Here is a 15,719-nt window from a genome sequence, read left to right as displayed (position 1 = left end):
TGCGTGACAGAGGAGAGGCTTCACGCGATTGCTTTCTCCCCTGCTCGGTGTGTGCGTATGCGTGGAGCTGAGCAGCAATTCTCCCCCCCCCCCCCCCCTTTTTTCATTTCCCTTTCCCTCCCCCTTTTCCTCATACTTCTGCTGAATTAGCTGCCCACCTTTCCCCGAGAGAAGCCTTTGGAAATAACACCGGCAGCACAGGGTGGGTTTTCATTTCCCTTTCCCTCCCCCTTTTCCTCATACTTCTGCTGAATTAGCTGCCCACCTTTCCCCGAGAGAAGCCTTTGGAAATAACACCGGCAGCACAGGGTGGGTTTCTGGGGTGGTATTTCTTGGAGCCCTGCCCAAAATGGAGGGGTGGGGGAGGAGGAGAGGTGCCTAAATCCAGCAGCTCACATCCCCGGAGCACCAGGAGCATCACCCGATCGGTCCGAAAGCCCCGCCGCTCTGCAAGATATCGGCTCTGGGAAGCGGCATCCTTGGGCTTTACGCACTAGTGAACAGGCTGTGAGCTGCCTTGGCTTGTTTTAAGCTTGCTCTCTCGCTTAATCTCATCTCCGTTCGGCGCGTGTGTGTGTGCATGTGTGTGTGTGTAGGGGGAGGACTTTATTTCCATTGGCTCAGCTTTCGCTGCCCACCCACATCTCTTCCACATCACCTTGGTGTCTCCCTAAATAAAACCAGCCCTTCTTATCGCACCGAGGAAATCAAGAGAGAGAGTTTGAATGGATTTTATATAAATATTTACCCCGGCGAAGCTACTGCTGAGCTTGTGGGATAAACTCACAGCAGCTGGCCTGAGAGTCTCCCTCTCTCTCCCACCCCTAAAAGGGTTTAAATACTTTCGAGAGAGGAGGGCAGAGATCCGGATCCCAGTTCCAGCTACAGATTGACCCAAAAAGCAGTGCCAGGATTTAACTAACTACTCCTGATGGATCTGAAGGACAGCACCAGCGAGGGCAGCATGGGCAGCCTGCAGCCTTCCAGCATCCAGATTTTTGCCAATACCTCCACGCTCCACGGGATCCGTCACGTCTTTGTCTATGGGCCAGTCACCATCCGTCGCCTGCTCTGGACCTTGGCCTTTGTGGGCTCTCTGGGTCTTCTCCTGGTTGAGAGTTCAGACCGGGTGGCTTTCTACTTCTCCTACCAGCATGTGACCAAAGTGGACGAGGTCGTGGCGAACAGCCTGGTCTTCCCTGCTGTCACCATCTGTAACCTCAATGAGTTTCGCTTTTCCCGGCTCACCACCAACGACCTGTACCACGCTGGAGAGCTCCTGGCTCTGCTTGATGTCAACCTGCAGATCCCCAACCCTCATCTGGCTGACCCGGCTGTCTTAGCCATCCTCCAAGAAAAGGCCAACTTTAAGCAGTATAAACCAAAAGTTTTCAACATGCAGGAGTTCCTGGCGCGAGTTGGCCATGACCTGAAGGATATGATGTTGTACTGCAAATTCAAAGGCCAAGAATGCAACCATGAGGACTTCAAAACTGTGAGTATGAGCAGACACTCTTCTTTTATCTTCTCTGGGTATGCGGACAGTGGTGGTGTTGCAGGACCAGGACAGCATTGGAAGTCACTGGCCAACCTGTGTGGGCACGGTGCCATGAGTGAATGGTGTCTGCTAGGCTCTGGCTCAGCAGAGGAGAAGGAGGCAGCCTGATGAGTTGAAATTTGTTTGCTGGAGTCCTAACAGGAGGTTATGTGGGGCCAGCCCTGCAAGGGGCTTGCACCAGGTCCAGCCTCCATCTTGCATGAGGCCCATGGCTCCCAGGCGACTGCTTGGTGTCAGACTGGGGCATCAGATGGGTCCTGCTGAGCATCAGAAGGGGCTTGGGGGTCTCTTGCTATGGCCAGTGAACGTTAGCCAGCTGAAAAAAGTAGAGAGGGCTGGAAAGTGGCCAGCTAGAACGGCAGGCGTTTGGGGATGGTCTGAGTGATGTCCATTAGCCCGTTGCATTTCCCCAGGTGTTTGTAGCCTTGCTGAAATCGTGGAAGGGGAAATTTTTCTGCTTGTTCCTGGTGGTCACGGCTCATAAATCCTAGTTTGCTGTGCAGTGTGGGCAGCAGCTGGGTCCCTTCCTGGTGCTGTGTTAGAGAGAAGGGGCAGGGGGGGAAAGAAGAGGAAAAGGAATCAGGCTCAGCTCTGATCCCAGTCTGCTCTGAGGCTGGCGGGGAGGCGGAGCGTGCCGGGTAGCCTGAGGATCCTGAAGGAAGAAGATGCTGCTCAGTTTACAGCTTTTGGATGACACCCTGATGTCAGTGCAGACTGGCCTGGGTAGTTTGGCTGACAAAAAGTATCAACTTAAAAATGAAAAGTAGGTTGCCTGGAAGAAATGATGCCCCCATGTGCTGCTCAGGCAGGTGAGGGTGCTGGGCTGGGCGAGGGGCTGCAGAGAGGTCTGCTCCCCCCCAGCTGCTGGTTTGAGTCCTGCCCTGGCAGGGGTGTGGGCAGGCGGGCTGAGGACTGGGCTAAGTTGTACTTCTGCTCTCAAGCCACGCTGGCCAGTCCCTTCGCACCAATTCAGCCGGTCGGGGGGGGGTGTGTCGGTAATCCTGGTGTCAGTAACGCTACAGCTTTCCGCTGGTTGTGTCTCTGGGGGCAATGCTGCTTGTTCTGCTCACTGCTCACTGTCCTGCAGACAGGCAGGTGCTGTAGCAGGTTTTGTGATGGTCTGGTTTGTCAGCAGGATTTCTGTCTGGTTTTAGAAGAAGGGAATATTTTCTGTCTCTGCTGCTTTTGGATCTCCCAGCAAACGAGTCCAACTGACTCATGCTACAAAGTCGTTGCCATCACCTGGACTGTGCTCTCTTTAAATGTCTGAGCAGGAACTTAGAATTTTGTGCCTCAGTTATTGCCTGTGCATAACCGCGATGCCTTGCCTGTTTCAACCTGGATATCCAGGCAAACTGCTCCTTTGCTTCTGCTCCTTGGGCAGAGGCTGGGCCACGCGAGTCATAGGAAGTTATCAAGAAAGTCATTAGGAGAAGAGCTTGCTAAGAAAAAGCCATGTGTGACCAAGTCTGAAGAATGGGCTAGAAAGGAGAAACAGATGCAAAAGTCCAGGGGACACAAGGGTTGGGGAGTGAGGACAGATCCCAACAGGATGGACAGACCTCCCCTAACCCTCACGAGGGTGTGGGGAGAGGGAGGTATCCTGTCCTGGGGCTTTCCAGTAATGCAGTCAACACCAGCCAAAAGCAAAAGCCTTGAAGCCAGCAACCGAACAGCACATTCAAAACATCTGCGGGACTTAAAAAAGCAGGCCTTGTTCTCAGATAAGGTGAGAGATTTTGGCAGCCCCCCTGGACACGGCAGGGTGTCATCTCCCAGGACATTTAATGTTTTGAGGTAGCTGCTTCTGAAACAATGATTTTTTTTTCCATGGGGGCTACAGTAGTTTCCAGAAAGACTAAACACTGCCTGCCTGCCGAATAAACCCTTGCTCTGCTAAAACAGGTTAGGGCCAGCTAGAAACAGATAGGATATTACGGACCGACAGTCCTTGTCCTTGTCCAAGTTCTGTAGAGATCCAGAAACAGGGCAGTGAAATACTTGAGTCCATTCTGCAAAGCAGCTCCTAGATGATCCAGAAGACAACATCTTCCCATCATTGCCTTTCGAACAGAGGTGGGTGTTTCAGTCTGACTCCAGGTAATCCCTCAGGTTATGGAAATCCAGGGAGCAGCACTCAAAAGGGACACACGACCCCTGTTTCCTTTCCAGACTTTGCCTCCCAGAGATAAAAGGCAGCAAAAAGTGTCTGCTTGAAAGCTGAGTAGGTCTTTCCCCAGGGAGCATGCTGTAAAGGTCTTTGAACTGCCTCTGGGCTGAATCAGAACCTCATGTCCTGGATGAATTTTGCATTTAATCACCAACAACCTGTTGCAGCTGCACATAGACCCCGTGACAGCCCAGCCATTCTGCTGCATTACCAGCTGGAAAAAGAGGAGAAGCATCATTGCTGAAGCCCGATTTCTTTTCTGTCAGGAAACAGGGGGTGCAAATCCCAGAGCAGTTTTGCAATACGTCATCGTGGCGAAGAACTCCGGCTCCTTTTCTCTACTCCCCGGATTCACGCATCTGGGAGCAGAAGCAGCAGGAGTTTTGCAGCAGGAGGCTGCATCAAAGCAGTTAACTCTGCAATAGGGCACTGCTAAAGAAGTTAGTGCAGTACTGCCGGCTGGTCAGCCGTCCCTTTCGATGAACACGTCTGGGTGCTGCGTGCCCCCGAATAAAGCACACCCTGCTTTTGCTGCACGGGAAAGCAGAAGCTGGAGTGGCAGTGTCTCGGCACTTTGAAAACGTGATTTTCTTCTCCTTCCCCCTCCACTTCCCCTCTTTCAATTCTCTGTCGCTGCTTTATTAACAGGATTTGAGCTGTGCTTTCCTTACATGCTCTGTTCCTTCTCCCCAGGATAAGGTCTAATGCCTCTCAGACAACGTTTGCCCGTATTATGGTCTGCTCAGAGGAGTGAGTCCCCTAAGCTTTTCTGCAGAGGTGCCTCCGAAGGGAACAGCAAGGTCTTAGCAGAGTATATGCTGATTCCTGCGCTGGCATTGCAATGCGCTGAGCAGCAGATAAGATAATGCAGACCTCTGCTGTAGGCAAAGCAACGAAGAATAGAAAATTGGCAGAACATGCTTTAGCAAACCCATTCCCCTTAGTGTTTGGAGGAGGGAAGCCTGATAACAGCAGCAGCTGAGGAAATCCCCTCCTTTTTTTCTGCATTGCTTCTCCCAGGAGGTCTCAGTTGAAAATGACCTCGCAGATGGCATTTTTCTGGAGGAGCTGTGCTCACGCTGCTCGACGTGACATTAAGGTCTTCCCAGCCTACTGCTGCTGAGCGTGGCAAAGCTGTGGCTCGTCAGCCCTAGACGCACCGCTGTGATTTTCTGGGTATCTCTGTGGGTGTCCTGGAACAAAGTCGCTTCCTTGGGCCTGTTGGCGTGGCTCGTGGTCCTTTGCTGTTCCAGCAAGGGATGAACTGAGCAACGGCAGGGGAGCCTTGCAGGGGATTTTTGTGTGTGGCACAGCAAATGCATGGGGCAACAGGGGAGCAAAGTCTGTGAAAACCCTTTCAGCCCCTGGGGCAAACACAGATTGACTGATGGGATGACCTGGGTGTAGATACCAAGAATACGAGCAGCAGGGGGAAAGGGGTATCTCAGTTCCACCTTGCTGAGCAAATTAGCCCCAGCAGCCAAGCCCTGCCAGACCTATTCAGATGATGGCAGTGGGTGTCCGTTCGGGGGTGTGAGCACGTCTTTCAGTCGGGTCATTTGCTAAATGCAATGGGTAGCGTGTGCTTCTTCACACATCCAATGCGTTTCAGGGGTAACACAATAGCTTAGCTTGTGCCTGCCATGCCTTCGCTGCCAGATGTCTATTTATTTTCAGTGGCCATGACAATTGAAGGATAGAACTCATTTATTTTCCATATGCATTCTTACTGACAGGCAGCATCCACATAATGGAGAGTATCTCGTGTGAATATTTCTATTTTGAGACACAAGTTTCTGTCAATCTGTCTTTCTCCACATGTATTTTTCCTCCCATTCTTTCCAGTGTGCCCATGAGGCCAGTATTTAGTAAATAGCTTTTGCTTTTTAGACTAATCGGTCCATTCTCACTTCCTATTATACAACTTCCACTTTCCTCAAGAAAAAAAAACAAAAAACCAAACAGGATGGTGGCGGCTTGATTCGGAAAAACATTACTTCTTTCTATTTAACATTTTTTTTCTGGAAAATCATGACTTTTTCCAAAGTTTGTTCCCGAACCTGAGATGCCAGAATGAGATCCACAGTTCTGTAATCTTTTACACAAATAGTTCTTGCACTATTTGCACTTTATCTGACCAAATCTTTGTGCAGCCTTTGCAGTCTGCATTACAACACCTTGAGTCTGCGCTTGCTGTTGAGTTTCAGTGCCTGGGCGTAGGCACAGGAGGGGCCGCAGGGTTATCACGTTGCTGTGGTTGGTATCTCAGCTGGATGTCTAAAATGAGGTGGCTTGCTCCTGGGTCACATATCTGGCTGACGTGCAAACCATGCCCTTGAGAGGTGCAGACCCTCATTCTACCCAGCGTTTGCCTGGACCAAATTTCTCTGCCCCTTAAGCATTTAGCTGTAAAATGAGTGTGGCAGTGCTTCCCCATGGAGCTGATAGGGTTTGTATTTCCTTTATTTGTTACAAAATGGTACAATAAGGCTTTAAAATTCACCAGAACATTTCATGGGAGGATGCCAGTTGGGATGAACCTCTGTTCAGGAAAAAACCTTCCTGGGTGCCCTGGTTTTGGCTGGGACTGAGTTATTTTTTTTTCCTCTAGTACTGGCACAGCGCTGTGTTTTGGATTTAGTGTGAGGATAATGTTGATACCACCCTGATGCTTTAGTTGTTGCTGAGTAGTGCTTACACCAGTCAAGGACTTTTCAGCTTCTCATGCCCTGCCAGTGAGAAGCTGGGGGAGGGGGGGTACAGCCAGGACAGCTGACCCAAACTGGTCAAAGGGATATTCCATACCATATGATGTCATGCCTAGTATAGAAACTGGGGGTAGTTAGCTGGGAGGGGCCCTGCTGCTCAGGAACTGGCTGGGCATCGGTCGGCACGTGGTGAGCAATTGCATTGTGCATCATTTGTTTTGTAGATTCTATTATTATTATTATTATTATTACTATTACTATTACTATTATTACTATTATTATTATTATTATTATTTCCCCTTCCTTTTCTGTCCTATTAAACTGCCTTCATCTCAACCCACAAATTTTACTTTTTTCCCCCCAATTCTTCCCCCATCCTAGTGGGAAGGAGGGGAGTGAGCAAACAGCTGCGTGGTGTTTAGCTGCTGGCCAGGTTAAACCACAACGCTACGTCTTGGATCATTATTGGAGTTAAAAATCTAATGAAGGCTGTAGGACCTCAGTGGGGTCTTTTCATGGCAAACCCAACTTCAAGTCCTTTAATACTGAAAGTATTCACACTCGATGATCTTAAGGATCTTTTCCAACCTAAATGATTCTGTGATTCTGTGGATGAAACAACTCCCATAGGACAGAAAATTAAGAAGTGTGTCTGTAGGTCATTTACTTGGGACATGGGTGATCCATGTGAGATATTGGTCTGACTCAAGACCTGAGCGGCACGGTGATAAACTCTTCCTTAATTTTCTTTTAAAAGGTCTGTGGTTTGTTCTGGTTTGAGCTATTTCTTGACCAGGCACACTCCCCTCCCTCACTAGGGGTTTGAGATGGGAAACCATCTAAAGATTTGAGATATCTCACAAAAGAGCAGAGCCAAAGTATCAGAGGCAGCTGGAGATCAGCAAGTTGTGCAAAGGGAGATGAGGCACGGGGGGAGCCTTGGAGGAGGAAAAACAAAGCACTTCTATACTAAGAGCCAGCTGTGGGCTCAGCCATCCCTTGCCCTTGGCCTTGTCTTATGCTGTGCACCTGGCTGCTTTGTTTGAGGGAGAGCGATAACCCTTCTTGTCTTCTAAGTGATTCCTATTCATCACAGTTATTCATCATGAGACCAAGTGAGAGCTCTCCTCTGTCCCCCCCCATCCGTGCCACACCTGCTGAGGGAATTACACTCAAAACAGCATCTGGAGCTGAAGCAAAATGCCAACACCACCCTTGAGATGAGGAAGAAATGCTGAGCAAGAAGGATGCCATTAGAGTTGCAAGGACAGAGGAGATGTTTGAGGGGCTTTATCAGAATTTTCCTGGGAATTGCATGAGGCTTTTCTTTGCATTGGAAATAACTCTGAGTCTGGCTTCTTGCACCTCAGCTCTCCTACCTGCAAAATGGGGGGAAATAGCCTTTCTCCCAGAGAAAACCTGCAAATGAAAGTGCTGGAAAGCTGTGGAGAGGCAAGGTTTTAAAAAACAGAACAAGGAGGATAAATGTCTTTCAGCCACCATGTTCAGTGTTTCCTTAGCCTGTGGTACTCTGCAATGAACACATTTCATCTCACAGGGTCTCCCTGGCAACTGGTATTGGACGGAGGTCTCCTGGGTACAGCTCTGTCTGCAGTGGATGAAGGGTAAAACCATGGGAAATATTCAAATGTACTTGTGCCCTTTCTACATGAACCAGATTTAAATCTAGTCGTGCCCAAAACTGTAAGTGAAGGCCAGAAAAGACCAGGAACTTATAAAAAAATCCAGCATGGTTTCCATCTGGAGAGGTAAATTGGAACAACATAGCTCGTCCTGACCTTCTTCCATCCACCTCACGCAAGTGCCCCTTGGAGACTTCCTGACAAATAATAAATAACCTCCCAGATGTTCCATCTTGGAGAATCTTTATGCTTATCTGACCAAGTGCAGTGATGCCATGTGAAAAAACATGATGTGACCACTGCAAACCCCTCTGTGGGTTTACTCCAAACACGCCTTGCAAGGTCCTGACCACTACAGGTCAGTGTCTGTGATCCCCATGGAAGGCAATGGGCACAAATTGAAACCAGCGTTCATGAAGCGGAACAGGAGGAGTTCTCACTTGATTAAAGGAAAAACCAGGTCTCACTTCAGTGATGGGCTGAGTGACCTCTTGAGGTCCCTTCCAATCTAAATTATTTTATGATTCTATAACAAAAAGTAGGTGCATACCTGCTGGGTCTCATCCCCTTCTGCTGTTTTTTGGGTGTCTCATTTTTTCATGCACAATTCACGCTCGGTCTTCAATGAGACCATGAAAAATGAGACCTAGTTTTGGAAGATGGTTACCTTCTCCTCTGTGAGCCTTGCATACAAGTTCGAGTTTGCATTACTGACCTAAGGAAATAAATTGACCTAAACCACACAGTTGTTGACAACTCTGTCTGCACTGAGCATCCAAGGCATCCACAGCTCCGACTCCATGATGAACCTGTCATGGGTTCTCTGAGCAAGCTCCAGGCCTTTTCCATCTCCTGGAACCATTCCTGTTTGCTTTAGAAGGAGACAGCAGAGATTCCCTGAAAAAAAACTTCAAATTCATCATTCAGCTCCTTTTGACTGAGAAAATGTGCCTTGCAGCTCCTGAGGAGTGCAGCTGGCTGCACAGCGGCAGGGATGGCGAGGTCATCTGAGGCATCTCCGTCTCCTCAGCCAGAGCCCGGCACCTTCATAAAAGCATTTGTTAAAGGAATTTATACCTGGAGTGCCAGCCAGACTCAGCTTGGCCGCTGCAGCAGAATTACACATTAATTGGCTGTCGGGGGGACGCATGGTCAGGGTGTAGGCAATAAAATGCAATATATTGCTCAGATACCACGATAAGGTAGGCTTGAGCAGGGTGCCAGATGGATGTGTTGCTGCCACAGCTATACCAGCTGTATATAGTACTCAAAAGATATAGAAAGTATTTTGCCTGCTGAGCTGACGTGACCCTTCATGCAGGTTTCCATAGGAAGAGCTCTTTAGAAAAATAGATCCATGAAAAACTTCCTTACCTACAAGATGAGCACAGGGATGAGGCGGGGGGTGGGGTGGGGTGGGGTGTGGAGAATACAGGTCTTCCAGAGGGAGGGAAACATGACCTGTGGGTGTATTTGCAGGTTACAAAAGTCAGCAGCTATTTTGCCACCTGAATCTGTTGAGACGTGAAGAAAAAGAAGGCTGAAATGTATTGCCTTTACTGAGGGATGAGCAGAACCTGAGTGGTCTTCTAAAAGCTGCTCAGCATTTCCAGGCCTGTGAATCACCATGAAGAAACTTCTTGGGGTTCACAAGCTCAACAAGCTAAGATGGAAAATGAGCTAGATGAGGTGGACATGTCTGACTCCCATCTGTCACGGATTATCTATGAGACCAGCACCAGAAAAACAAAATTGCCCCTCGGAGGTAAAAGAGACTGTGAGTCATTTAAACAGATTGACATCAGTATGCTCAGGGCCCATCAAGAAACAATTTCCATCCAGCCATGAATATTTACAACTGAAGCACATTCCATTATTGGAAGAAAAGCTGAATTGTTTTGATCATTTGTTGTTGTTGTTGCTGTTGAAGAAAGGATTTAGCCTGGGTGTTAAGTCAGGGAGCGTGAAGTGAAGAAGTGAATGGTAATGGAAAATGCACGTATGTTTGCTCAGGGTGAGAGAGATGAAAGGAGGTTTAATCTGCACTTGGTTGGATTTCCAGAGAGGACCCCGTCGCAGGGGAACCTGGGCCATCAGGGCTTTTTCACGTGCAATAGAAGCTGCTCCTGGCAGATGAGCCAGTTCTGTGCTGTGATTTCCTCAGTGCCTGGAATTTGAAAAGACTAGATGACCTCTAGGGGTCCCTTCCAACCCAAAACATTCTATGATTCTATGATTCTATGATTCTATGATTCTATGAAAAACAAAAGTGAGAAAGACTGAGCCAAAGTCAATCTGCTCATAAAGTGCTTCTTCAGATCAGCTTGACCTTGCATGAGAAGCTGATTCCAGGCTCTGCCCAAGTGTTGGGAGCTTCACATTGAGCCTTAGGGCTTCCCTTTCAGCCAGGCCAAAGGTTGTTCAGATCTCACTTCCAGTGTCTGTTTGTTGGGAAATGGAGTTTGTCCTGACGGAAACCAATAGCCTGTCCTCCTTCCATATCTGAAAAAAAAAAAGCCAACAAACCAAAACAGAACAGGTTGAGGGCCAAAGAATTTAGTGTGATGAAGTTTTAGCTGCTTTATACATCTCAATTTTCATGATGCTGTTTCAACGATGTTGAAGACTGGTATATAAATGAATGTAATAAAAAGACGGGCATGAAATTAAAAGAATTAAAAATGTATTTGCCTTTTTAAAGGTTTTGACATTATTGGAGGAAGAAGGTCAAAACAACCCTTTTAGACATTTTTTTGGTTTCATGTTTCATCTGAGTTCTCTCCAAGCTTTCTAAAATCCCACACTCGTGTAGCAGAGGACAGCCATGCAAGGACCTCACTTCATGGGGCTGAATGCCATAACAGTGATTCAAACTGTTTGTTCGTCTGAACATTGGAAGGAAATTAATCTTAGGCCAGAAGAAGAGAATAAATAAACCCAAGCAAATGCTCTCTGGCGGCTTAACTGCAGGTAGTGAGGGTAGGAAAATGCAAGGGCTCACATCTCTGCCACCGTGATGAGTGACTTCCCCCAGTTCAAGTAGAAAATGATGAGCCAAATCCCTGGTACAACAGAGAGGAGTATAATTGTCATGTGGGATCAGTCAACGGCAGGCAAGAAAACATCATTGCGGGATGCCACAGGCAGGACAATAAAGGACTAAATTAATCACAGAGAAGAGTTAATGATGAGTGGGAGGAAATAATGTCAGCTTAACCCTTAATTAGCTAAACTTTCCACACCACACTCCACTGCTCCCTGGCACTAAAATGAATTGTATATACAGAGACATCCATTAGAGCCTCTGTATTTCTTCCACCGCCACCTGCTACACATTGGAAGAGCAGCATGTGTGATCCATCTTTGCCTACCATGCATGAAACGGCAGTGTCAGTAGAGCTGTTAACTCATCAGCAGTTTTCCAGTGATGGAGAAACCCGCGAGAGCTGAACAAGGATATCGGGGTGCTTCAGCTTGACCTCAAATGTGCAATAGCATTATGTTTGGGAGATGGAAGGGACTCCAAGCCACCTGGAAAGTGGTGATTTATTTGAGGGGGAGCCTTGGATAGGTACAGAATTTTTGCCACCAAGTTTCTTGGTTTTTTTTTCTGAAAATATGAACTAGCAATGTGACTGTGAAGTCTGCTGGGAACTGCAGTTTCAGTTCATCACACTCCCATTTTTCTCTGGACACACTGGTTGGATTATATCTCCCAGAACGTAACATGGTGCCTCCTCTTTTGCTAGGGAGGGGATGGCTGGTTACAGCAGTCCCACAGTCCTGATATTTTTTTTTTCTTTGAAGCATTTATTGTTTAGTGATTCTTCCCTTTTTTTAATGAAAAGAAACAAAGTGTTTTCCCAAAAGGTTCTGTTAAAACTGCTGCTGTGGTAGATTCTCAAAATATTCCCATCTAAATCAATCTTTATGTAAAAAATCAAAGCAGTTTTCATGAGTAGCATGACCAGGCAGGGTGTGGGTATCATGCTCTCATTAAGAGAAGGAGTTGCTGCGCCAGCTGTTAAGCTTCATACTTGTTGATTGAGCTTCATTTTTTGTTCTCTACCCTGGCAATGAATCCCACAGCCACCACCCCTTCTACAGATGCTCCAGGAACACTCTAAGTGGCCATTGACTAATGCTAAATTATGACGGAGCATCTCCTGAAATACGTGACATCCACGTGAATAACAAATGAATTTGTTTCTGTCAAGGCCATGTCAACGGATTGCAGTTGAATTAACGTGAGTGCCGTTTGCTGCTCTACACCAACTGTAACGAGTTTCCTTGTGGGGTGCACGTAGTGATGGGGACGCAAGTGGCAGCGGGGGGATGCCGTGAGTGCGAAGAGGCAGTGGTATTGACGGCTGTTAAGGATGAGCTGTGGGGAAAAGGAAGTCCCAGGCTGACAAACCAATCCTATTTCTATTGAACCCCAGTGGAGTTTGCCTCCTAAAGACATTAATGAGAGTGAGATCTTGCTGTTAGACCCCACAACTGCATCCATCCCTGGAAAAATCATTCTCTTCTCATCATCACTTGGTAGCACAAAAAGACCCTTAGAGATCATTCCTATGATGATGTTTATGCACATCTGCATCTCTCCAGGGAAAAACAGATCAAGAGGGAAAGGATTTTTCTGTGGTGTTGATGCATGATACTTGAAAAATGTGTCTATAGGGCTCTAAAGTTTCTAAAAACTCTTTCTTTGCTGGGTATGTTAGTATTCAGAAATTTGTGCTACATCTCTGCTTCTGCTGGTGCATCGTGTCAGGTTGAACCACGGCTCCCAGCTCCTTGTTCTCAATCTGTGTTGTGGATCTTGAGGTGCTGTGCAGGGTTTGGAGTGCCAGGTTAAATGAGGCGGGAAAAAGGAATAGGGGATGGCAATAGAGGAAGAGTGAAGGTGAGACAGAAATGGGAGAAAACTGTGTTCATGGCATGAGAAAGCAGAGCCCTGAGGCTGGCTCAGATAAAAATAAATTCAGGTGAGAAGCAAGCTTGGGTTTTTGAAACACAGATTGATAAGCCTGGAATTGGCCTGAACATTCCCGTTGAAAACTTTCCATCAGAAAATGCTTTCTGAATGCAAAAAAATTGCTTTCCTGAAGTTATACTGACTAGGATGAGATTTTCCAATGAGAAAAATGAAAGCTTTTTGTCTTAAAGCATTTCTATTTTCCATTAAATTAATTAAAAAAAAAATCAGAGCAAAATAAAATCTTGAAACCCTGGGATGTCTCATTAAGTGGATGTTCTGATTTTCTGCTAGTTCTGAATTAAGTAATGGAAAAAGTCACCCAGAGCTGGGGAACTTTCCACCACGTGGACTCTCTACATCATCCACTTGTAGGTGCACCCCAGGCTCTATTTTACATGGGTTTGAGGGCAAAACCTGGTATCACCTGATGTTAGTAAGGGCGAACCCTGAGTTTCACACTCATATCTGGCTTTCCCTGAAGAGGGAGATTTCATCCTCTGCTTTCAAACGAGTCCCCTCCTTCAAAGGGCAGGTTTCGGAGCAAGATGTTTTCTGATAGACCATCTTCTGAGCCCTCTGGAGATGGTTCCATTTTAGCCTTATTTCCTGACAATAGAAGGTTTCAGCAATTTTGCCTCTATTTGAAAGAGCAGGAGAAGTCTCAAAAATGTTTAGTTTCATTGGTTTCAGAAGTTTCATGAAAACTGGCAGCGGGGAGAGACCCAAACTCAAGTCCACCAAGGAAAAGCAGGGTCAACGTTGGCATTACACATTTTGTCTGACAGCAACCAGCTGTCCCACAAACATATGTGCCCCACTTTCTCCAAAAGCAGCCTGGCAATAACAAGATAGCTTACACTTTTCTGACAGTACAGACAGCTCAGTGAAGAAAAAATCAGTATGTGTAGGGCTGTGCTGCCCATGGGACATGGAGAAACAACCCAGAGGTCGATCTGTGTGTGTGTGAAGGTTGGTACGTGGATGTGGATGCGAGATGCTCCTGGCTTATTCTGCTTTTGCCTACTGGAAATCCTAAGGGAACTGGGACAGAGCAGGGAGAGGTTAGAAGACAAAATAGCCTCATCCTTAGGAAAACAAGTTTCATTAATTCTTCTTTTTCAAGAACAATTAATTTTATAGTGGATTTGGGTTTTCATAGATTATGTAAAGCATTCATTTCCCCCTTGCATTTGCTGAAGAGGTTCTCGTCTGCTGAATGCATGGGCCGTTGACCATGCACATGTGTGTGTCTACCTATATACGCATGAAATGGCCTCTGGGCTGTCACTGCCCTTCCTGAGGGGAGCGCAGGTGCTCCTTTGTGATTTTTTAATCACCATGTTGTCCAGAAAGTCAGAGACACTCAGGCTGGTTTATTACTGAGGCATGACTTTGGAATACAGTGCTATATATACAATATGGGCTACACAGAGAGGATTTGGGGTGAGGACAAGCGCCTCATGGTGCTAGGTGGTTTATGCAGTAAATGCCCACACCCCATCTCTCAGAAAGAAAGTGGGAATATGGAAGAGGGACTGGGAGAGTGGACACATTCTTTTATTTTTAAGCTCAGACCCATACCAACCACAGAATCCCAGAACCCCAGAATCACAAGGGTTGGAAGGGCCCTCCAGAGATCATCCAGTCCCACCCCCCTGCCCAAGCAGGCTCACCCAGAGCAGGGGGCACAGGACAGCGTCCAGGCGGGCTTTGAATATCTCCAGAGAAGGAGACTCCACAGCCCCCCTGGGCAGCCTGTGCCAGGGCTCGGGCACCCTCCAAGTCAAGAAATTCTTCCTCATGTTCACCTGGAACTTCTTGTGCTTCAGTTTGTGCCCATTGCCCCTTGTCCTGGTGCTGGGCACCACTGAGAAGAGTCTGGCTCTCTCCTTGTGACTTCCATGGTATATATCTGATTCTTCCCTCCTGAGCTTGGGAAAGGGCAGGAAAAGTAAAAGTTTAAACCATTTTAACCATTTAAACCATTTTAACACCTTCTGTTGCTTCCCCATGAACAGGAGGCTGTGAGCAGGAATACAGCCATTTCACTTGAACAGCCAGGTTATCCGTTTGGTCCCATTACATCCACAGTGGTTAGCTCTTGGTCTACAACCCAAAGTGAGCCAGCAGCTAATTTCCTTGGGTTGCAAACAGGGCCACTCGTACCTTGCCCCATGGCATGCACAGGGCACATGGCACGCGGGGGAGCTGCCCTGCATGCCTCTGCCCAGGGACCAGACCACTCTCCATGATATCCATCACCAAAGACGATGTACATGTGGCCACACTGAGGAAGACTAGGAGAGGACCCCCAAAACACATATGGGGTGATGCTGCCAACTAGCTCTGAGTCTGCCAAATTCCCTGCAGCACCTCACGGTGCTGCTGTGAACCTGTGCTGCAGGACTCAGGACTCATGAGCTGACCCCGGCTTTGCATCGTGCTCCTTGGGGCATGGGTAGGACCCACCACCCCCGCAGCTCTGAGCCTCCCTAATACCGCGCTGGTACAGCATTCGCATGCCTCCATTCCTATTGATGATAAAACTGTCTGCTCCTGGGGGCAAGGACTGTCTTCCTAGTTTATGTTCATTATTAAACATTTATTTTTAAAATTGATTAAAAATTAAATAAGAGGGGGGATTTGTTTTAGCCTG

The 15,719-nt window shown here is 47.4% G+C and overlaps 1 protein-coding gene across 1 annotated transcript; it reads left to right on the top strand.

Annotated features, from left to right (window-relative positions):
- The first annotated feature begins 931 nt into the window (after positions 1-931).
- LOC104134834 (acid-sensing ion channel 2-like) lies at positions 932-1,666 on the top strand. The gene has a single exon (XM_035903815.1). The coding sequence runs from the start codon at positions 932-934 to the stop codon at positions 1,664-1,666; it is 735 nt and encodes a 244-aa protein (XP_035759708.1).
- The last annotated feature ends 14,053 nt before the right edge of the window (positions 1,667-15,719 follow it).

The sequence above is a fragment of the Egretta garzetta genome, unplaced genomic scaffold (assembly GCF_000687185.1).
Source record: "Egretta garzetta isolate BGI_Z169 unplaced genomic scaffold, ASM68718v1 scaffold100, whole genome shotgun sequence".
NCBI lineage: Eukaryota > Metazoa > Chordata > Aves > Pelecaniformes > Ardeidae > Egretta > Egretta garzetta.
The sequence above is the reverse complement of the archived record's forward strand: the minus strand, read 5'-3'. Positions and strand labels throughout refer to the sequence as shown.